General features: G+C 41.1%; 2 protein-coding genes across 7 annotated transcripts in view; one reads left to right on the top strand and one right to left on the bottom strand.

Moving 5' to 3' along the window:
• The window catches only part of pax2b (paired box 2b), a 29646-nt gene extending 18908 nt beyond the window's left edge, over positions 1-10738 (bottom strand). For all 3 annotated transcript variants that reach the window (XM_025058193.1, XM_025058191.1, XM_025058192.1), the window contains exons 1-6: positions 9734-10738; positions 9053-9055; positions 8250-8415; positions 7434-7631; positions 3265-3344; positions 3040-3159 (exon numbers count right to left, since the gene is read on the bottom strand). In XM_025058193.1, coding sequence (XP_024913961.1) covers positions 3040-3159; positions 3265-3344; positions 7434-7631; positions 8250-8415; positions 9053-9055; positions 9734-9776 — 610 coding nt within the window. In that variant the 5' untranslated portion in view covers positions 9777-10738. The remainder of the gene's footprint in view (positions 1-3039; positions 3160-3264; positions 3345-7433; positions 7632-8249; positions 8416-9052; positions 9056-9733) is intronic.
• LOC103381923 (probable histone deacetylase 1-B) overlaps positions 1-23811 on the top strand; it is a 388477-nt gene that overhangs the window by 249111 nt on the left and 115555 nt on the right. The gene's annotated exons all lie outside the window — the stretch shown is intronic.

Genomic DNA, 23811 nt, shown 5'->3' on the forward strand with positions numbered 1-23811 from the left:
AGACCGCTCCGGGGCCGACGGGTGGAGGGGCAGGGCGGGAGGGGGTGTGGGGGGGCAGGGCTGGGATGCTGGGGTGAGGTGAGCTGTGGGGTACGCGGATGATAATGTGCGAGGTAATAGCTTTTCTATGCAGAGCTGCAGGTTCTAATATACAGTATGTCACGTTGTAAAATGTGCAGACAGCTGTGGTCACCAAAGACCCCATCCCTGGGGTCTCTCTCTCTCTCTCTCTCTTTTCCCCTTCTCCATCTCCATCTTCTCCAACCCTTCTGCAACAATGGCTGCCGAGTGTAACGTGCTACCTTTAATTTGCAATAACACGTGACTACAGCAAATGAATGGCTCTTATGACACCTGTGTCCCTGAAGCTCCTCTTGCTCAGACCTGGTGTACATAACGTGCGTCACACTGCATTATGTCTACATCGCTCTCGTAATGGAAGACCTTTTTTTTTTTTGAGGGCACTGCTGACTTGGAAACTCGGGGGCTGCCGGCCTGCTTGGCTGCGAGCCACAGCTTCAGCCTAAAACAAATCTTGTAGCTACACGGCCAAATCACTTCAGCTGAGCTTGTGGAGCTCTTCGCCGTTTCCCTCCCAGTTCCTGTGCTCATTCCTGTTCATGTTTTCAGCCTTTGATAATGGATGCTGTCGCCATTATTATCACGAGGCTTATGGAGTTAAGTAGAACTCAGGCAAGCTCGAGCGCTTTGAGAAACATTTAAATCCAGGCAGTTACTAACTACACAAAACACAACAAGGCGAGAGGGAAAGACATAAACCAAAAATGAATTCCTCAAAAGGAAATGATTCTGGGTTTGCTAAGACTTGGAGTACAATATACAAAAATATATAAAAATGGTTGTTTTACCCATTGAAATACATACTTTGTGATGATAAAACAAAACCTAGAATTTTTTTTACTTTAGCTCTTTCCCAATTAAAAGGCATTTTATTACATTTTTTTAATGCTCTTCAGATTCTGGATATCAACATCAGTGTGAGGCCTGCACAGAAACTACACAGGTTTTTGTCCCCTACCTTAAAATCGTTTGACTTTTGATGCCTAAGAATGCCCAAAAGCTCTCAGAAGGAAAAAATAACATTTGTGGTTTTTTATTTTTAGAGCCAGGAGGATGGCAAAAAAAAAAAACACTTCAAAGTTGAACCTAAAACCTCAGTATTCCCATGTTTACCACCGATACACTGCAGCTTTTTTAGCTACACTTGCCCCCACCAAAACCTCCATGGCCCCAAAATAGCATGAGAACATATTATAAGTTATGATTCAGTTTCAGAGGACACGGCGGCCGACCAGTTGCGTGTTGACATTGGTGTATTTTGTTTGGTATGGTTCACTTTAAGAGAGGACAACAACAGGACAGCAGTGTCTACAGGGTAACTTTGTATGTAATATACTATTCCCACAAAGTGTGGCTTGAGGGGAGACATTGCTTTTTCAGCCGTGTTTGTGTGTGCGTGTGCGTGTGTGTGTGTGTGTGTGTGTGACACACGCCTGGGGTTTATGTTTTGGAAAGATAAAGTATCTCTGACCCTGTAGTTCCAGGTAGGCACCAGCTGGCTGCTGTGAGAGTATATGAGAAGCAGCCCACCGCCCCAGCCTTCCCCTCTGCACCCCACTACACCCTCAGTACAAGTTCTACACTGACACACAAACAGAAACACACACGCTCAGAGACACACAGGTGCACACTGCCTTCTTCTCTTTCATCGTAATACTGGCCGAGCACCTAAATCACAGAATGGCAGCACATCAGGGGAATCATTGGAGACTGAACAGCCACAGAAACATGGTGCTGTCACCTGGAAGACCTCCACAAAACAGGCCAGCTCTTCTTTTCACACACACACACACACACACACACACACACACACACACACAGACACACACACGGAGTCCTTATCCTTACTGTGCCCTTTAATACCTTCATGCCCTTCAACGGCAATCTGCATAGAAATGTGTGCATTCTATCACTCAGTGACTAGACATTACACCCTGGCTAATATGAGAGGGCCTGGAACGGCTGAAAATGAACCCTTGAAAATACCAGACGTGTGCATTATGCCTCCACAATTGCATATCTTACAGGGGAAGGCTTGATTATGTCATTTGCCATGTCCACGTCATGCTGGTTTTTATATCTTTGCCAGGAAATCTACCTCTGACAGGTCATTAGTCATCCCTCCCTCCCTGCCGCACACATAAAACATCAATTCCACTCAATATCCCACAAACCCCTGTGCTTCTCAACAAACGCCAGAACAAAGAGGACGCTATGTAAACTGCTGCCGCGCTCTGATTAGCTCTCATTCCGGAGCACTGCAGAAATAAGGCACTCATTCCCCACCCTGTTTGAGATAACTGCCCCTTTTCAGCAGCCACATCATCCCCCTCGTAGCCATACACGCCTTGTAACATGAGTGCATCTGTTTAGCTATTCTCATCAGCTGCTTATGTAGTGACATTAAGGAAGCCTATTGCTTACAGAACCAATAATCTACATCGCCTCAGGCCCCTTTATATCCACTAACCTTCTACCTCTGCAGCAGCACAAGTGGAGACACTTTTGTTGAGGGGGCGGGAGGGGGTAGGAAGGGGAAAAAGAGAAGCCCTCCACAGAGCTATAGCAGCTCTCTTGACTGACCTGGGTGGATGGCTACATCATCTTGACATGTAATTATCTAAAGCCCTTTAATCACTTCCATAAAGATTAATTGCAGGAGACAACAGCGGAGGTCGTGTCTTCAAATCAAAAGCCTCCTTGGCAGATTGACACAGCAGCGTAACACAGTTCAGACTCAGGTGTTTTATAAGGGTCATCTAGTGGAACTGAAACAGGTTCTAGAGCTATAAAAGCAGACTCAGCAGAGTGGCTTTATGCTGTAAGTTCCTCCTACTTTTACAGTGTCTTCTGCTAAATTATTGCGCTGCTTTTTTTTACTTTAAATCAGAAAACCAAACCAAACAAAAAACAAAAAACAAATAATAATAATAATAATAATAAAAAAACATGTCTTACCTTCATCTCTTTTCCTTTTTTCGCCATTGGATCGAGGAATACCCAGAATTCCATTGATGGAGTAGGATCCAGCTGGGTCATTGGAGGCGCTGGTTACAGGCGGAGACGCTGTGTTTGGTACTGGGGATGGATTAATTAATAACATTAATAATAATAATAATAATAATAATAATAATAATAATAATAATAATAATAATAATAATAATAATAATAATAAAAATGTACCTATAGTGTGGCCTGGTGTGGACAGGGATGTCCCATCAGGAGACGGATGGAAAGGCTGCTGGACTTTTGTCCTGATGATCCTGCAGAATGAAGGAAATGCAGAATTAAAGCTGCTGCTGCTGCTGCTGCTGATTTAGATCAATAAATTAACGCCTGGTTCAGCCGCGGCAGCTACAATATGGAGATGATGTACGATGGAGTTATCAGAAACAACTCATGTGCAGGGAGGGATGTGGTCGCTGCTCCTGCCGCCTCAAAGGTGAGGTCTGGAGAAAAGTCTTCATTGCACTTTTGGTCTGAGCGATCTTGCAAACAAAGCATGAAATCACATCAATTCACCTCAATGATCGGCTTCACTGACTCTACCTGGCCCACACTAATCAGCTCTCCCCCATACTCCCTTTCCCCTCTCCTCCCTCTCCCCTTCACTGTGGACCGAGGGTTTGGCAGGGCCGGTGGAGAAGCCCTCTCTGCTTCCCAGATCAAACATCTCTGTAGAACCAGCGGCCCCTGAGTGCCAATGTGGATGAGGTTGTATTGATCGTAGCTTGGGGAGAAAAAGTTGGGGATTAGTCACACGGGCAAACAGATGCAAATAGAAAGCTATAAATTATATGTGACAGGAAAGCAATAGTTCCTTATTGCCTTGCACAAGCTTACGCCAGCATTAGATTCCTTTAATCTGAATGGCACTTGGGGAGAAAGGGAGCTGTCACAATAATTTGTAAACTTTAAGACTATTCATCATGTGGGCCACGAGGAGCTGTTCCAGAGTGGGGCCAAAAAGGTCAGCTTTTGGAATTATATGTATATCCGTTGAAAGATGATTCCATCAGACTGAGCAGCTTTAGAACCTTTATTGAACTGGAATGAGTACTGAATATTTATATCCAACGGAATGACAGGATGCAGTTGCAATGATGTCATTGGAAAACACATGAATTAGGTAACATAGATTCGTGGAAGTTTTTTTTTTATCTTAAATTTCCAGATACTTTGAGTAATTTTTTCAACTTTGTTTAAAACTTTTTTTTTTAGAGAAGCACCCAGATGTGCCTTATTTAATCTCACTCTCCCCCATTTCCCATCATCCATAGTATCCAGACCTACATCGGAGGATTTTGATATCGATGTAACTGTTCGAGCCAGAAGGCAGCAGAGGAATAAATTCGACACTGTCACCAAAAAAAAAACAAAACAAAAACAAAAACAGAGAACTCCCCTCGGAGGCAAAGCTACCTGACAACAAGCTTTTTCCACACAGCGTATATTGACGTTTTAATTTTTTTCACTTCTCCCCCATAACAGTTATTCGACCCCTTGACTTGTGCCTGCTACATAAATTCAAAGACTTTATTTGGTATCCATGTTCTAGATATTGAATAAGCAATTTGGGAGAATGAATTAATGGCCTGGCTCATGCAGAAAATCCCCTGAAGAAATATTAAAATTGCTTTACTCCTGAATCAATAATATCAAGCACCATTGAGGAGGCGTTTTATGTGCAGCAGCAGCAGCAGTAGGTAGTGTTACTTGTTGGTTGTGGTCGCCTTGATGTGTAGTACAACACCATCGCTGTAGCATTTAATAATGCATGCAGGGGAAAGGTGTTTAAATGGAGCGTCCTCTTTTGTCAACAGTCCTGAGGTCAAACTGTCTGCCACAGAAACCGACCTCTGGCCTCAGTCAGAGGCTCCAAGACTTTGGTTACAGTTCTCTTTTGGTTTTGGTTTTTTTCTTACGTTGCGTAGGAACAAACTTTTCCGATGTAATAATCAAAAACAAATCGATTATTGTCGTCTTATTTTTTAGCAGAAAGACAGCTCAGAACTTGTACTGAAATACCAAATGATAACACACACACACACTCGGGCACACACACACAATGCTTTCATTTGCCTCCATGCTCCATTGAGTGTGTGTGGTTACATTATAGAGCAGCTTATTGAAATCTTACATTTCCTCTGCTGAAAAATATCCCGCATTAAGGCACAATAGAAAAGAAAAAAAAAGAATTCAGAGTAGCTTTCATATTTGGCTGATAGAATTACAGCTCTTTGTGTTCACAATTTAATTCCCCGACACAAACAAAGACACACAGGGTCTTCTCCTCCTGCTCCAAAATAGAAGGCTTTAATTGGAATTGAGAGAGAGAGAGAGAGAAATAAGTATAGAAGGCCCCCTTAATGATATTAATGTACATTTTGAATTTATCACATACATGTGTCGGAGCCTCCTTAAATGGGGCTTTTTAAGCAGCCACGAAGCATGAAATGAATTTTCTTCAGCCTTTCTCTATTTAAAAGATGTCTTGTGTGGAGCTGTCCACGCTGCTCTCCCATCAGCTCATTAAAATGTAATGCTGATGCTGGCTCTATGGAACAGTGCCTCTTAACCAAAGTTCATCGCTGGGGATCTCTGGGTGGGGGTGGTGGGGGGTGGCGGTGGTTCGGGGTGAGGAGGGGTGAGACAGCGGTGGAGTGGAGTGGAGTGGAGTGGGGTGGGGTGGGATGTCCTGGGTCCTGCTGTAGCTGCCACTTTGAAAACGACATGGTGCCACGAGTGTTTCCAAGGAAAGTGAGGCTCAAATAAAGATGTTACAACTAAGATGTGGGAAAACAGTTTGTTAGTTCCAACGCACGGGGAATTATCTGGCTAGGGTTTTGGACTTTTTTTGTCTTTATAATCTATTAAGGTTTTTGTAATCAGGGATAGTTTTAGATGTGTGAATTTGAATTATTCCTTTCCTTTTAATTTTCTGTCCTGTTTGAATTTGGGAATATCTGTCGTCCTTTGGTTGTTGTTTATTTATTGTCTTATTCTGTGGTTTTTGTGATTTGTAACTCTTCCATGGAAATAGTTTTTTTAATGATAAGAATCTGAGAGAAGATTTTTTTAAACCTGGTTATGTAAAGCCGTCATTCGCAAAAACAGGGTCGGGACACACAAATGGGTCACAGATCATTTTTCTGGGGTCCTTTAAAATGTACTTAAATGTTCATAAATATTAGTAAGTATTGCAAATATTTTTTTTTTTTTTTGATATTTACAACAGCTTTATTTGCCAGCATACAGTCCAAGTAATTTATATTGTGTAACAGTGTGGCAGTATAATTCCACAATCTGGCTGCTGGTTCAACGTCTACATTTTGTGAACAGTTTGTGACAGTTTGTGAATACGAAACTTACAGATATATTTCAGGTTAATTTACTATTTACTATTTACTCAACATATTACATGACTGTAAGAATTATGGCCAGGATGGAAATGTAAAAAATACAAAAATATATGATAATAATAATAATACAAACATCACTTCAATGGCTCCATCCAAGCAGACTGGTAATTATGTTTATTGTCTGATCCTGGAGTTTCCAGATTTTAGCAATTTGGAAGAAATATCTTTGTGCAAAAAAAAAGGTAGTTTAAATCATTAACAGCTATTTTAAACACATTTTTGCATTTTTTAAGTTTTTCTAATTATTATTTTTTTTTTATTTTTAACTATCTGATCCCCTATTTAGACATTTTTATTCTATTATATAATTATCATTTCCATTTTTACCAGTATTTTTTATAAAGTTCCACTTACACACGTCTGACCAAATCTGGCTTTTTAAGATATTTTCTAACATTAAAAAGTCTCTCTAGCTCTATCTCTCTCTCACACACGTGCGCGCAAACGCGCGCGCGCGCACACATAAACACACACGCACTCACACATAATAGATGTACTAAAGAAAACTGGCCTGCTTTATAGCGCCACGGGATCTGGTCACCGAATATTGATCGGTTTTCATCTCGACAGATTCACTCAGTCCTGGATGTACTGCTGATTGTTGAGGGAGTTTGGTCTGAAAGATTGAATTGCACCTCTGAGACCGCGGGCGGACTCCACTCGACATGCTGGGCAGCACAAAGTTGCTCAAACAAAAATATTCTGCTGTGGGTGGATGGATGCTGATGCTGCTGCTGCTGCTGCTGTTGGTGATGTTGGTGATGCTGGTGATGCTGGTGATGCTGGTGCGTTATGGCGCACATATTCCCATTTCCATATTTTGCACAGCGCCCCCCGCGCTCCTTATTGTTTAATTATATTCAATATAATTGAATTTTACCAGGGCCAAGATGATAATATATACAGGCTTTTTGCGTGTTTGTTTTCTACCTGTTAATGGATGAGACGCTGGGGACAGTGTCGTTGTCGCAGATCCCCTCTGCCAGCAGTCTGTCTCTGATCTCCCAGGCAAACATGGTGGGATTTTGTCTCTTGTAATCTGCGATTTTTTCCACCACCTTTGGTGTGGCCACTTTAGGTTTCGACCCACCGATCACCCCTGGTTTGATGCTGCCTGTCTCATAGTATCTGTAAATGAGGGGAAGCATTTCAAATCAGCAATCAGCTACAAAAATAAAATAAAAATAAAAATAATTTCATTAAAAAAAATTAAAAAACAAAAACAAAAAATTAAAACAAAAACTACATATTTTAAAACCAAAAATGTACTATAACAATATCTTAAAATTGGAGTTCCTATTAGGTGATTTTTGATTCTAGCGTAAATATATGTAAATATTTAAATATTGTTTTTTTTAAAAAAAAAAACAACAACTTTTTTGCGCTTTACGACAGAAGCAAATGGCTGCACTTTATTTATTGGAAGGATGTTATTAACACATTTTTTATTTTTCGATATTTTTCAATAGCTGTTATACAATTTTAACTATATTATTATTATTATCATCATCATCATTATTATTATTATTATTCAACCATATCTGAAGGCGGTACGATTATGGGGTCACTGAGACAAAACGTGTTCTTAATGCGCGACGTAAAAATTCAAATATTATCATTTTTGGATGATCCCCGTCCATCACGTCACCATCTCCCCACTCAGCTCCACACATCCACAGACAGTGTGAGCCACGGCTGAGGGCAGTCAGCCGTGGCACCACTGGCCGCTGACTCGTGCGCACCTACCTGCCCAGGATCTTGCTGACGCAGCCGTGACTGACCCGCAGCTGCCTGGAGATGTCACAGGGCCGGACTCCCTGGTGGGCCAGCTCCACTATCCGCTGTCTGACCACGTCAGGGAGGGGTCTGCCGTTCACAAACACGCCGCCGAGCTGGTTCACACCTCCGTGCCCTACGTGGGATACAACAGCAGCACACACACAAACGTAACATTACATAAAGTCGTTACGCAGAGGGAAAAAGAACGTTGAGGAGGAATGGGTTAGATGTTTGTTTTTTTTTTTTGTCTGTGTGAAAACAGAGCTCATATCTAATCATTGCAGTTTTCTTTCAAATGCGTGGCATGTATTTTCACATATTTAAGGATTTTTTTAGATCAGTTTAACAGCTTCAGAATAATATGAAATTATTTAAAATTATTTTTTAAGAAAAAAATGATCGAAAAATATATTTATTTAAAAATGTAAACAGTTTTTTTTCAAATGTGTTATTTTTATTATTTAAAGTAAGACTATTTGGTGCTGTATATTCTATTAAAATAAATATATAAAAATAATTATAATAAAAATTAAAAAAATAAACTGAATGCTGTTTGTTCAGTAATATATGTTTTTTATTGTTATTATGAATCTATTTTTTAAATTAATTAACCATGTGATTTAGACGCTGTTTAATCACATGAATATTATTTGACATAAAATCTGGAAAATTTTTAAAAACAAGATCCAAATTGTATTTAGAGCTCATTCCAGCTCAGTCAGAGCCACTTCTTCTGCTCTCCCTGCAGCTCCTCTTTGGTGTTCAGTTACCAGCTCTCTTATTTTGTCCACATGGCAATTTTAAATAATTAAAAAGACGTTGATTACTCATATTACATATTATTTGGTAAACGAAGACGTCATCAATTATTCACACACGTACAACAACGTTGCAGAGGAGCCACCACACTGCCCACTGTGGAGCAGCTCTGGTCGCACAGGACTGGGTAATCTGGATAAAGTGAAATAATATACGTGTCCAGACTTATTAGGCCTAATACACACACACACACACACACACACACACACACACAAACAACGCGGGAAGCTGCAGGCGGATCCACGTGTAAATGACTGAGCACCTGCCAACGCGTGTTCTTTGTTTACAAGTTTAATTCCTCTCCATCACTCCTGTGTTTTCCCCTTTTTTATTTAAATTTTTTAGTAATTATCAGTGTCTACATACCAATGTATCAGCTCCTTCACTGTGACTGTGTGCAGCAGGGTGATAAGTGTGAGCTCGTGCAGGAGCAGCTTCATGTTTTCATCTTTGCTTGCTGGTTCGTTTATTGACTTCTAATTTCTCCGTTATTTTTATGCGCAAATGTGTCGTTTACCGCAAACAAACCGCTTTATTCCTCCGCTGCATTAGGCAGAAAACGGTGCACTTGTTCTGGGTTATTTATGTAAGGGCTGCAGTGTAGGAGACCAACTCGGGGTTGTGCTACTTACGGTGCATCGCAGTGAAGGGGTCTGCCTTGCAGTGAATATCCATTGGATAGTAAAGGAAAGAGAGATAATCAACTGAAGTCGCCGTGTCGCCTTCCTATCAAGGATGAAAATGTGAAGAAAAAGGGTTTATTCTACTCGATGGAGGGACCGTTCGTGCCCCCTCCGTCCCCCGCGGGATTTGGACGAACAAACGATTTGATGGCAACTTCTTCCTCCCAAAAGTTGCCCTTCCTCTCTTCAGCAGTCCGGTCTTGGAGCGGAGGTCTGGCAGGTGCGCAGCATGACCGTGGGCTAGTTTCGGACGAACACGACCTGTGCTCAGTTCATGGGTGTTTTTCTTCTTTTCTTTTTCTTTTTTCTTTTTTTTTTTTTTTAACAAAGCCTGTGCTGAATGAAGGTAAATCTCACACCGAGTCAACGCTACTCAGGAGACGGAACGGAAGGTCTGAGCTCCGGCGTGGATGGTCTGGTATCTCCTCAGTCCCGGTGGCCTTGGATTCACGCGTCACGGGCGGCGGTAGCGGCGGCAGCGGCGGCAGCGGCGGCGGAGAGAGCAAGCATCGGGTTTCTCTTGCGCGCTGCGCTGTGGATGCGTGAGGCTGGATCTTTGGGCTGGAAATGAAGCCCCTGTCTGTGTCTGTGTGGTTCTAAAAGCTGCAACGCTCCCCTCCTCCCCCTCCTCGCCTCCCCTCTGCAGACCCCCCTTTTGCTTATATGGATGACTTGTCAGACAAAGGCAATAGATGCCAACACTTTGTGATACGCACACGCAAGAAGAAGGAAAGAGAGAGAGGGAGAGAAAGAGAGAAACATGGGTCTAAGTGAGGAGGTCTGAGGGTCTCAGGGTCTCACCGACACAGACAAGAGAAGAAACACGGAGTGGAATCTTAGCTCGGAATATGATATTTATATATATTTTTTAAATTTTTAAGTTTTTATTTTGATAAAATACATTTTTACCCAGTATTTTTTTTAAATTTCCTACCGATTTACAGCATTTTCTAAATATATACATATAAAGTACGCTTTTTATTTATAAACTTTTTTTTAGGTTTTAATGTTTCTCTCCTCCCTCTTTGTTTGCGCTTTTGTTTACTAGTAAGACAATGGTTGTCGGTTCAACTCTTTGAATGTCTGTATCAAATCAAGGACGATAAACATGGGCTTAATGTGGTTTCACAGCCAGGCGTCTGTCATAGATGTTCACACCGTCTGATGATGGGGCGATGATCTCAGACTGAGATCAGCAGCCGGTGGCCGGAGGTCGGAGGTGAAAGTGATCTGCCCGGCAAAACCGTTCAGCCTCTGTAGATGGCGCTGTATAGTTTCCTCAAATTCCACAAACGTGGTGTGAAAAGTCTGTCAAGAAGTAAAAGTTGTTTTTTTCCACCTGACCCTTGGAAAGTGAAAATGTTTTTTAAAGAAATATAGCCTTAACAAAATACATAATTATTTAAATATGAACAATTAGTTTTAGAAATATTATATGTACTTTATATAAGTGGATTTGGCTGATTGTGTAAAATGGACATGGGATTAAACCAAGAAAACATGGACCACTTAGAATCTGTGGATTCATTCATGACAGTTCCAATGTATTTAGCACTGTAATGTTTAATACCGATAAGAACAACAACAAAAGTAAGACTAATATATTTTGTATTATTTTAATAGTATTATGATTATTCATATTATTATTATTAATAATAAAAATTAATAATAATTATGTTGCTACTATTATTTACTTTACTATTAGTATTAATATATAATTAAAATATATGACTATGACTATTATGATTGTGATTATTATTAATATTATTATTATTATTATTATTATTATATGAAGTTGAAGTAAATGCATACTGTCAGTTGGGTGGTCTTTTTCCTGCCCGCTCTTGGTTTTTTTTTGGGGGGGGGGTCTGTTGGAGGTTTGAGGTGTGTCAGAGGTAGAGGTTGTAAAGGGGTGGGTGGCGCTTCTCTTCGGGGCAGAAGGCCACATCTCGCGGTCTGCCTCCTGGTCAGGTTAGGGGATGATTTCTCTTTTTGTTACTGTTTTTGGAGCGAGCTTCTGGTACAATATGTAGCACTATAGGCTGTAATTTCACAGCCGGCTGCACATTTCCCTTAAAGCTACATTCTTTTTTTTCCACCCCTCCCAACCCTCTAAGACCCCCACCATCATCATCACCCACACTTCCCTCAGTTTTCTCCCCCTCCCCTCTATCATCCTTTCCTGCTCCCCCAATTTGATCTCCCCATGTATTGTTAAAAATGTAACAATAATGGGGGAAGACTGGGGGAGAGACGGGGGTGTATCAGTATAAAAACTGATATTATTACTATTATTGTTTTTTGTGTGTGTGTCAACCACATGGAGAAATGAATTCACCGACGTCACTTTTGTTTGGCGTGTGTGTTTGTATATGAACAGCACGTGTCCTGGGACTGCGGTCAGACGGGCCCTTTAGGGGCCCCGCTCCATTCATCCACTACAACACGGGGGTCAGAGAGCTCCGTAAAGCCTTTCAAGAACATTTAAACAAAAGACATCTTGAAAAAGTTATTGACTTTTGTTTTGTGGTCGCTATTTCAGTACCAAAAAAAAAAAAAAAAAGGTTTTGTGGAAATTCGGTTCCACTGTGACGCCCAGCTGCAGTATTTAAGGCGATGCCGCCGCATGTCAAGAGTTTGGAAAATGTTTTTGGAGCCCGCGTGCACCCATTAGGAGAGGTGTAATGTATTGACAGACAGCAATTTATCTTTTGCCCCGCTTCCTAATGGCCTGTGCAGAGGAGAGAGGAGAGGTGGCCTGCTGTAGAGGAGGAGGAGGAAGAGGAGGAGGAGGAGGAGGAGGAGGGGGAGGAGGAGGGGAACTGTGCAGAAGGATCAGCTCCGAGGGTCCAGCTCGCTGCTCCACACGCCGAACATCAGCTCACATTCTGCGGCACCTGTGCAGCAGGATGACGAGGTTTGGTGGTGGTCGAGCTCTTGCGTCTCTCCCGGCGGTGTAAGAGGTGTCGTTTCCTCCCGTTCTCGCGTTATTGCGACGTCACCAATCGATGTGAGCTTCCCTGCAGAGGGGCCACCACTGGCACCGAGGGTTGTGAGTTGAAAATAATCCTTTTGGATTGAAGGTAGGGGTCGTGTTGACCTGGGGTGGAGGGATGCTCCATTCATGACTCTGCGAATATAAAAATGTTTAATTAGAGAATGTTAAAATCGCGCATATCTTAATTGAAAACAGATAATCACCTAGCTATTTTTTTTCTTCCAAATTTCTTTTTAAATTGAACCTCCACCCTCCTTGCTGTACATCCGGTCACTGTGGCGACTGTACACCGGATTTCTCCACAGTGTCCTGCATGTTCTCAGGCAGCGAGGCTACTGCACTCCGGGCTACAAATCCTGCTGGCGTGAACAGATGGAGCATCAATTTGATTCCATCCTCGACACCGTGAAAGATTGATTTTGCACTTGCTTTTAATTTTGCCCATAATTAATTGGATCATTACAGCTGTTTTGCATCGATCCCACCGTTTGAACGTAAAACTCGGTGTGAATTACACGGTGATCTATACTGTTACTCCTTATGTTTATGTCTGCCCAGGGATACCGTACAGAACTATGATGCATTTTTAAATTGAACATTATTACATATTTAATTTTTTAGGGGTGTGTTTTATTTCGTAACATGCAACAGAACTCGGTTTTGAATATTTGTACCAAGGCACAAATTCGCTACTATGACAAACTAATAAAATAAAAACAATAAACTCTTTGTTCAACATTTAGTGAAATAACTTAATTTACATTTATTTTTCTTTTTTTACTGAACGTGGAAATTCAAAAAAGTCCAAAAATAAAAGTGTATGTCGGTCAGATCACGTTTGTTCACTTTAAAGTACTGCAAATATTTAATATTAAAAAACAAGTTATATAATAATCCTAATAAATTCGTTTATTTGTCTTTATTTTATTCATATTTTTTTTTTTAAATCTTCTATTCGTGGTCGCCGCTTTACTATTAATATTTCCTGCCATACGAGTGCTTTAACAGTGAGGTTCAAAGAGGAAGAATGTCACTTTCCTGCAGCCAATTTAACCGTTTACTGTCTTTGATGGGAAATCATCAAAAATTAAGAATAGGCGTAAAAGTCAATGCGAAAGTTTACAGCTGTCAGGCTCGTATATCAGATGATAAAACACACACAGGAGAGTCACTCAGCTGCTGGGAGTCTCTGCAGTGGAACTACAAAAAAATAAAATAAAAAAATAACACAGACATTGTTATTATATCTGAAACACACACATGCATACACTCACTTTTTTCATTTTATTGCATTTAAACAAATGCATGTGGAATCAGGTTACATTACTTTGTTAAATTACTTTTTATACCTTCAGCAATAAACCAGTGGAGACAGTTGGGTTGGTGGCCTCAGGTTCAGTCAAACAAATTAACATGTCATTTGCATTTAGATGTGGAAAGATTATTATTATTATTATTATTAAAATAATAATAATTATTATTATTATGGTTTTAAAAAATATGAAAACATTATTTTAGACCTGTTTTTACGGCCTTTCCTTCTCATGCCCCACAACTTAGTTAAGGGATCACAGTCTTAAAATACACACTCGCTCCTCATTCATTATGCAGATTTTTTAAGTAATTGTTAAATATGCCCCGCAGTGCTCGAATAAAAATAGGACTGTATCTTGTCATTTCTAAAAGTATTCTCCATGTTGCGTTCAGTGTACTGGGAACGAGGGCTTAATCCCTTCTCTTCCCCATCAAACTTTCCACATGAGTAGTTAAATGTGTGCCCCTCTGGTTGAAACTCAACAAAGACTGGGTTAGACTTTTTCACAACTGTTAAAAAATGGACAAAGTACATCATCAGGAACGTTGTGGTTTTTCTCAGGTTTGCTTCTTTTTGTTGCAACCAAAATTCATCCTGGATTTTGTTACTATTGTTGATATTTTCCTAAATAAATAAGAGAAAAAGAAAATAAAAAACCCTCTTTCAAAGCAGCCTTAAGGCCTTGTGTTCATCTCTGTGGGAGAAGCTGGGCATCCAGTGGATCAGCGTGCGTGTGTGTGTGTGTGTGTGTGTGTGCTGCAGAGCTCAGCCTGAGGCTGCTTGGAGATGTCCCGCCAGCTGCCTCTGTCCCAAGCAGACAGCCAACAGCTTCCACTCACATGTCAGCAATATGGGAAACAGAGCTGCTGTCCAGTGGGCCGCTGACATGTGTTAGCCTATGTGGTGTGTGAATGCATAATGTAGCAGTCACCTCCTGGTGGCAGTCTTTTTAACTCTCTCAGTTTGTGAAGTTTTGATTTCTTATTCCAGCTCCTTTGATTCCCTCTCTCCTGTTGTCTTCTCTCGGCCTCCCGTTCTTTTGCCAGTTATCTCCACGTTGACAGATGAGATGATAATGTGATGGAGGGAATGTCAGGTGCGCTGTGTCATTTGCTGATTAGTTTGTGCGTCTGTGGCTGTGTGTGAGGCTGTGTGTACATGCATTCCTCTCTCTCTCTCTCTCTCTTTCTCTCTCTCTCTCTCTAAATCTACGGATGAGCGGCTCGCACATAAGCTCCTGATCACTTCTGTAAATGCTCCCTGTCACCTTCAGTGGTGTAATGATCATGAAAATTGTGACCTTGATCTATGGAAAGCCATAACGTGACTGAATGGCCTCCTCCCACACACTTGGGCTTGGAGGGGGCGCTAAAGGACGGCTCCAAGGAAGATTGTTTAGTGGTAATAAAAAGCCACGAGTTTGGCTTGTAATGCCCTCCTCTCCACAGCCATTTGGCTAAATCGTCGGTCATGGCGGCCGGCGTGAATGTAGATGTGGACGCCTGTCCTCAGGCACCTGGGAGTTTTCTTTATTGAGTGGTGGTCCGACATGATCAACATAACGGTGTTTAGGAGACAGACGAGCAGAAACACTGATGTGATGTCCTTTATGTCATTTAAGACAGAAGTCTAAAGTCCATCGGCCGTCACAGTCGTCCTGTGTGTAAACTGTCACCTGTCATTATTTTACAAAATAATACGTTGCTATAACTATAAAGTACATTCTTTTATGATTTCAGTTACACTCAACACTGAGCTTGTCTCTGAATTGCCTTGTTTCCTGCTGCACATACAGCCTCCATCCTTAGTAGAGTATTTCACCAGGGAAAACCAGACACAAACCGGACCTTCTGTGTTTTGTCTTTGTTTTTGCACCAGGCGAAGACATGGGGAAGAGATCCATCTCTGGCACGATGCTGTTGAATTCCCATTTAGTCTGGGAAAATCTGGTTTGCGCAACGTTGTTTATGATCACACCCTTGCCAGCTTTTCATATTTAAACGAGCAAAGGTTTAATTACCAAATGATGACAGTGTCATATGGTGCCACGATGGCGCAGGGTGTCTAATGAATGCAGAGGAGCGAGGGATGCATACGCGACACTGAGTGACAGTGGGATGCACAGATCAAAACAGGGGGAGAAAAAAAAAAGAGGCAGTGACAGAGACAGTAAAACATCTGTAATTTGCAGTTCACTAATGTTCAATGGTTGCTCATGGATTAAGAATTTTAAACTATTGTCTGCCAGATGGAAGCGGAGAGGGAGGGAGAGATTAAAGAGGAGGGGGCAGGAGGAGAGGAAGAAGGAGGAGGAAGGGGCTTCCAAGCAGCATATTTACATCTGTATATTATCAACCCTAGATTTAGTAATCAGAGAGAGGAAAAAAAAACAAACAAACAAAAAAAAACTGCCACTGAACACACTCTTGAATCTATCACATATTCCTCAGCAGCACAAACATTAGAGGATGATTCTCCAATTTTTCTTGCACGGCGCATTTAAATTTGTCAGGACAGCTCGTAGATTGTGAGGAGTTTTGTGCACGCTGTGCTCTATCTATCTCGATATAATCAGGAGACAGTTTGGAGTGCTGGACCCGGGACGGCTCACACATCAGAGTTAATTTCACCGCGGTGTTGATGCACTCTGAAATATTGCACCCAAGTAGTATCAGTTAGTGGGCCGCCAAAAGACGTACATGCTTAACCAGGCATAAAACCAGGCTGAATTACATCGTATTTATACTTATCTCAGATCAGCGCTTTTGTCATTAAAATTTGGTCTGGTTGCTTGTCTGTTTTATGGATCTGTTTAATGATGCACTGTGTAATGGTGCTACAATGTATGGCTCGACTATTGGCACATTTCACTCAGCGGCATCGACGACATAACCACAGGCTTTCATCTCTGCTAGTACTTCTAGTATTCATTCCAAATTAGACATACAGTATAGTAAACATATCCTAAAATCCCTTAATGTATTGCACAAAGGTCAAAGGTCAAGCGGAGGCATCTGCTCTTACACCTCATGTCCATTTCGGCCCTAGATTGACGTGTTGGAGTTTGACCTCTACCAAGGTCATTCATGTTTGCAGCATTTGTGTACGCTGTCGAATAATCAATGAAGAATGTACTGTATGTTTAGTAAATATAATACATCTGATGAGTAAATTCAATTTAAAATTGCAGGCTCCTGAAGGCTTGAAAACATGACAACATGCAAAGGTTTAGGGCAGTGATCACAAACCTGCGGCCCGCGGACCAGATCTGGCTCCCTGAACCGTCCAGTTGGGATCCAAAATAATAATGTAGACAAAAATGTGATTTTTATTTTTATTTTATCTGGAAAAACTGTCTCTCAGATAACATAGAACATAGATGGTGACCCCTGGTTTAAGGTGGGAATATTATAATATTATGGGAGTTCCAGAACCTCGCAGAGACCTTCAAATTGCATTTTGGTAGATTTGGTGCTTGTACTAATGTGATGGATTACTTATTTTGTGTCATGCTCTTTGCTCTTTGCTCCAAACCACCACGTCTTAATTGTTTTCTGTCCACAGTGATTTAGTATTTAAATAGGAATAGGAACAAAAACATGGATGATTTTGTACTGTCGATTGAGGCACAAAAAAGGCTTAAAAACTGCTCTAGATTTAAATGTTGGAAACAAGACTGGAACTCTAATGAATTCTCCTCACAGAACTACTAAAATAAAGTCGGTGCTAAGATAAAAAAAAAAGAAGTACTAATAGCGTACTAAAAGCAGCAGGAGTTTCTCCTCTAGCACAGGCCTGTTATCTGGTAAAGTGTCAAACTGTCCTCATTCCCTCACACTCTAACTGTGAATATAGTTTGAAAGGAAAGAGCTGACTCCTTGTTCTGGGTGCAGAGCGGTGTACACTCATGCAGACACATGTTGTAGCAGTTGTTGCCGCCGATATATCTGGGCCCTCTGACTGCACAGCTCCCCCACGACTCCCTCCCCAGGACTGTGAAAACATCTGTCACAGCGGCTGCCATTTTCCTCCGTGGTCAGAGCGTCAGGTGAAGGTGCTGCCTGCTAGCCTCGTGACATGGTACACATGGGTACCCCCAACAACAGTGCTCATTAACAGGCAAATGGAGCAGGAGCCCCGGCAAATTGCGTAGCATTTCGGCAGGGGTTGGCCGTGCCAGATTGTTCGGATAGCCAAAGTGACATCATCACGTGCCAGCCCTCTTGCCCCCACCCCCGTCTCCCCTTTCCTAAAAGAAAAAAAAAAAAATTAACATGGCCTAATCATCTGCCAGGCTAAACATTATTCTTCATGATTCGGATCAGCCATGCTTGCCCTCCACTCACAGAGCATCGCTCCTCTCTCCGGGCCAAAGGCAGCCAGCCTTGGACTGATTGCTCAGCCTTTTGTGCCCTTCGTTTGTGAGAATCGCAAATCGATTCAAAATCATCAGCCATGAGCAGCTCTCATGCGAAGCTGGGTGCATGAGTGTTGCAGATATGAAATGGAAATCACGAAAACAGACATGAGGGGAGGTGAGGGGGGCGAATTTTGGGAACAAGTGTCACTGACGAGCAAGTTTTCCGGCTTTATATATTATTAAAAGGTCACCGCGGCGCTAAAGGTCAAAATGAGTTTGCATGATTAAAGTAGATTGATTTTGAATATGCAGTGGGAAATAATTATCAATAAAAGATGCAGTTTTTCATACGTCGTACTGTACAAAAATACTATGTTTAGTAGTATATATAGTTTCATATATCCTAGCTTTGTTAGCTCTGTAGCCAAACGCTAATTTGGTGAATTTTCTACACAGTCAGCGGTTATAAGTGGAGCTGGTGTTGTACAGGTTCTATGGAATTGTTTGTTCTAGTTATGTACAAGTCAAAAACAGTTAGTTTTACCAGTTCCCTGTCCAAGAAGCACAGATTAACCCCAGAGTGTCCGCTGCAGGAGGAAGGATCAGCGATTTAATTAGCATATTTAATTAATTACCACATATTAGTATGTTTGTTTACAGAAATGAAGTGCTACAAGAGGTCTGATGTTAATTAATTTAAAGTGTACTTCCCCCCTCACTCCCCACAATGTGTTGACGACTGCTGCTCCGCTACTTTCATGGCAGGTAAACCTATGTCTCATTGGATTTCCATCAACGGCTCTGAGGTGTGGACGGAACAAAAGCTTGCCGCACCGATTAAAGAGAGTGTTAACATGATCGCTGATTAATAACGCCAATTAGAAACAGCAGCAAGGTGAGAAGAGGAGCAGAGAAAATCAGCGTCGAATTCACAAAATTCAGAATCCACAGCTGTGAACCACGCGTCGTCCGCCGCCGGAGGCCCCAAAGCAGGCAAAGTGAAGACAAGTGAAGTGCTTTAGTGAGTCTAACGCAGCCAACAATACCTCCGCTGTATTTTTAGATTCTGCTGCGTGCTGAAAACCAGAGTAAAAAGTGCTTATCCACGTGTGCTGCAGAGTTGTTTTTTTTGTTGTTGTTGCCACTTTATCAGCATGTCTGAGAGTGAGGCTCAGGGCTGCACACACAGTATAACCAGAGTCTCAGGAGGTCTCTCTCTGGACAATGATGTATTTAAGCCCCTCCAGAGGTCAGATGGACTCTGTCCAGAACATCACCTGCAATCAATAGTGTTGGTAAACCAGGCACAACTGAGCAAGCATGGAGGCTCCTCTTCTAAACACACTGTGAGGGAACCGCATGGGCCATTGCACTGCTAAAACCGTAGGAAGAATGGCCTGACGTGCTGCTACTTAAACACCGGTGACTGAGGGAGGACTTATTTATGTTGGTCTCCACTGTTGTCAGGTTCACTCCAGAACTGGGCTGGAGAGAGGGAGTTCATCCCGCCTCAGGAATGCATTCAGTGGGAATTCATGAAAGGATGCATTTATCCCAGTTGTCAATGTCACATCAAGGTTAGGGAGTTCTGTATTTATTTTTTGGGGAATGAAGAAAGTGTTCCAAGATGGAAAGGGACACTAAAGGCAAATTTTATTCTCATCCTGTAAATATTTATATAAATGTATATAACAACTCTACATCATAATTCTTTGTTTGTAGCTTTTATTTTCTGCACAAAGATGCTTAAAAAAAGAATTAAGGGTCGTGACATTTCTTAATGCAGATGTTTGGATTTTTGCCTCTTAGATGTTAACAAGATGTGGACTAAAAAGAAACTCAGACTCATGCGAGTAAGGATGTTATTTTCATTTATTTATGCAGCATTGCCCTCATAATTAAATGATTTAATAAACAGTGACTTTTTTATATTTAAATAACATTTGGCCTTTGGCTTGTGGACAAAATAGGATTCATGCATTTAAGGATTGACTATTTTGAAGGTTTAGATTCACATGTTAACAAATCTAAATAATTATACATTTAAAAAATAATGTCAGGGTACTCTCTATATATAAATATATCAATATGAATCTCTTTATATATACAGAAAATAATTTAATGCATCCATAAATTTAAGCTGCTTATTTCCTGGACAAAAACAAAAAACAACATATTTCTATAAGAAATTCCTTAAAATGTCTGATTTTAATCTTCATTTATTTTTTTTAACACAATTTGATTATACACCCCGTCTTTGTCCTTGGCCAAATTGTGATTTTTATATTAATATATAGTTTCATTGTCTTGATTTGAAGGCTTTGGTTCAGTACCAAATATGGCTGTGAGGCATTTAAATCTTTATCCCATGTGAGCCGTTCCGAACTGGGCCGGATTCAGTCATGTGTCGGCAAACTTGAGCTCCCCCCTCAAAAAAAAACAAAAAAAAAAACCCAATGAATGCAGAGGCACCGGGTGTCAGCTCCAAGTGGGTTTTGAAGAATTGGCACAGTCATGTAGACAGCACTACACATCCTTCACAAACAAATGAAGCCCCCACTGCTTCAAAGTGAGATTGATCTCCTTTTGAGACTCGGCTCAGAACAGTGGGATTCTGAATATTGAGAAAGGTCCCTGTCTCCGTGAACACCCAGTGCAGGAGCCCACCCACCCATCCTCCCACCCGGCTGAGTTTCTCAACTTCATCAATATTCACTCATTCATCGTGAATCCTGGCAGCGAATTCTCAGCTGTATTACTGGATGGATGTTCTCCTTTGTCACTCTGAAGAGGATCTGAAATGGAATTTTATATTAGAATAGAACAATTCCCATTTTTATGGACTCCAGTCACAGCCATATATATCACTTAATGATGGAAAACTTTTCAATTTTCCCGTGTAGGTCTTTGGCACTATCCAGCCATTAAATAGGTCAGGGATGAGTGTACATAGTTTACTTTCCTTTCTGTAAGAGAGATGGAAAAAGCTGTGTTATATTGATAAGACTGTTTATTAAAAATAAATCAATAAAATAAAAAAAATAAAAATCCCGATGCACGGTTTAAAAAAAAGAAAAAAAGAAGGCATGTCTTAAATAGAAAGTGTGGCGACTAGCTAGCGCTGCTGATGGAGATATTAAAAGGAGGTTTTATATGTAAGCCAGTGAACCTGCTAAGTGATCCCATCATAGCTGGTCACCCACGCTCTCACTGACCCATGTGACCATGGGTCAGAACATCTGCAAAAGCCTGTGACAGAGCTACTGTGTTGTGGCGCGCTGTCAATACGTGTTGAAATTTGGTTATTGCATGATTAGCATGACAAACCGCCCGCAGTGTAATTAGATTAGTGTTATACATGGCCATGTGATGAAGGAGAGGCCTGTCACTGCAGGCTCGCACTGAGGCAACGCAGTGGCTGCAGATAATCCAGCTGATCATCTGACATGGTGTTCAATATTAAAAAAATAAAGTCACATGTGGTTTGTTAATTATTGGCCATGTTTTTAACCCTTAAACACAGGTTAAATATTCTTTTAGTCTCTGTGACAAATCTGCTTTCAAAAGGTCGTTTTTGTCGTAAAAATGTTAATTACCAAGAGATGCTGACCTCCCTTTTGGCATTGTGTATCCCCAGCTGAGGACACGGCGTTTGTCCACTGTTGCCACTTAATGACGGTAATATTAAACACTCACAGAATGTTGTCGCGCCTTTGTCTTCATTCATATCAAAATGAAGTTCTTGTGAGGCCCACATTTATCAATCACGCCAGGGCTCCAGCTGTTCGTGAGTCTTTGGCCTGGCTTCAACAGCCTGCCTTACAAATTGTCTCTGAATAGCGCCGAGCAAGGCCCCTTCAACCCCCCTTTTGTCACTGTCTCCTGACAAATGCTCCTCCGCTGCCTCCACCAGACACATGCCTCCTTCCTACCTTCTGCTCTCTGCTATCAGATGGCCTGCTTTGCATTCTCGCATGGCTCACTATGAGCTGCTTTATCTCCACGGCTGCTGGAAGCCAAGCATCAAACAGGGTTATATCACACTCACAGCTATGGTCCGGGTCCAGACCGCCAAATGCACTTCCACTCTCTGGCTGTAAAGGTGGATTATTATGCAAAACCTGTGCAGTGTTCCTACAGTTAGGCCACAGTATTCAGTGTGCATCAAGGACACTGCTCTTCACATCAGCTGTGGTGACAGAAAAGGCTGGAATCTGGACAAGTGTATTATAAAAAATAATAATAATAATAAAACAAATGTGTATATGTTTTGATACAAACATTTAGTATTTTGACATGACAAAAATTTTTAAAAAAATGTAAAAACTTTAATTGGACGTGTTTGTGGGATCCCTTATATTAATTATTATGATGTATTGTTTTTTTTTATTTTATAGTTTCTGATTGTTTCCTCATATTACTAAATTGAAATAAATTCAAATTTACTTAAAAGAAAAGGATGTCTGTCCTTCATCCAAATTTTATAAAACTGCAGTCAGACAAGATGACAAAGAAGAGTAAAAATATTGGTAAAATGTTCTACAAATGTTCTACAAACATTATTCTACTCCATGATAATAAACCAATGGGTGATTTAGACGTTGTCACGAGTCATCGTGAATGACTTTAAACACTCAAATTCATCTCATTCAGTATAAAGATCTTCTTTAAAGTAAATTAGGGGCACTAGTCCACATCTGTACTGTGTATTGTAACTTTTACTTAAAATAAAAGTGACAAAAAAGTATTTTAATGTAAAACATATTATTTAGTTTTGGTAACAAGTGACATCACGAAACACACCAGACTTTCTTTTTGTTCGGTAGTAAAGGAATGATCTGATCTGAATGATTAAAAAAGATATATAATCAGATGTTAATGTTCTAAATAAGCCGTAAGAATCTGAGAATCTGACAAATCAAATGTCAGGAACAAGAATGAAATGATGTGATCACAGAAACCAGTTACAGGTCAACCAGTAACCTCCTCCTGGAAAACGCTCTGCTCTGTCTCTCTTCTTCTTCTTCGTCTTCTTCTTCTTCTACAACACTATTTGAAGCTGTCAAACTCCCAGAGTGACTGCTCCTGACCGACAGCTCGTACTGAGGCCACATGTTGAATCGACTGTCAGAGTCTGAAAAACTCCCACTGATGGAGACCAACTCAGAGTGACAAGCCCAGAACGCTCTCAGCTGCTGCTCTCCAGCGCTGTGGAGCTGACAGCGGACACTTTTAGTCCTGAGTGATTCAGCGCTGAAGGACGGGTATGAGCCACAGTGATTACTGCCCCAATAAATTTGAAAGCAGGACGTGTCAGTCACTGAAACAGCAGAAAATGGAGAAGAAAACCAAAA

The sequence above is a fragment of the Cynoglossus semilaevis genome, chromosome 8 (genome assembly GCF_000523025.1).
Source record: "Cynoglossus semilaevis isolate Cse_v1.0 chromosome 8, Cse_v1.0, whole genome shotgun sequence".
Lineage (NCBI taxonomy): Eukaryota > Metazoa > Chordata > Actinopteri > Pleuronectiformes > Cynoglossidae > Cynoglossus > Cynoglossus semilaevis.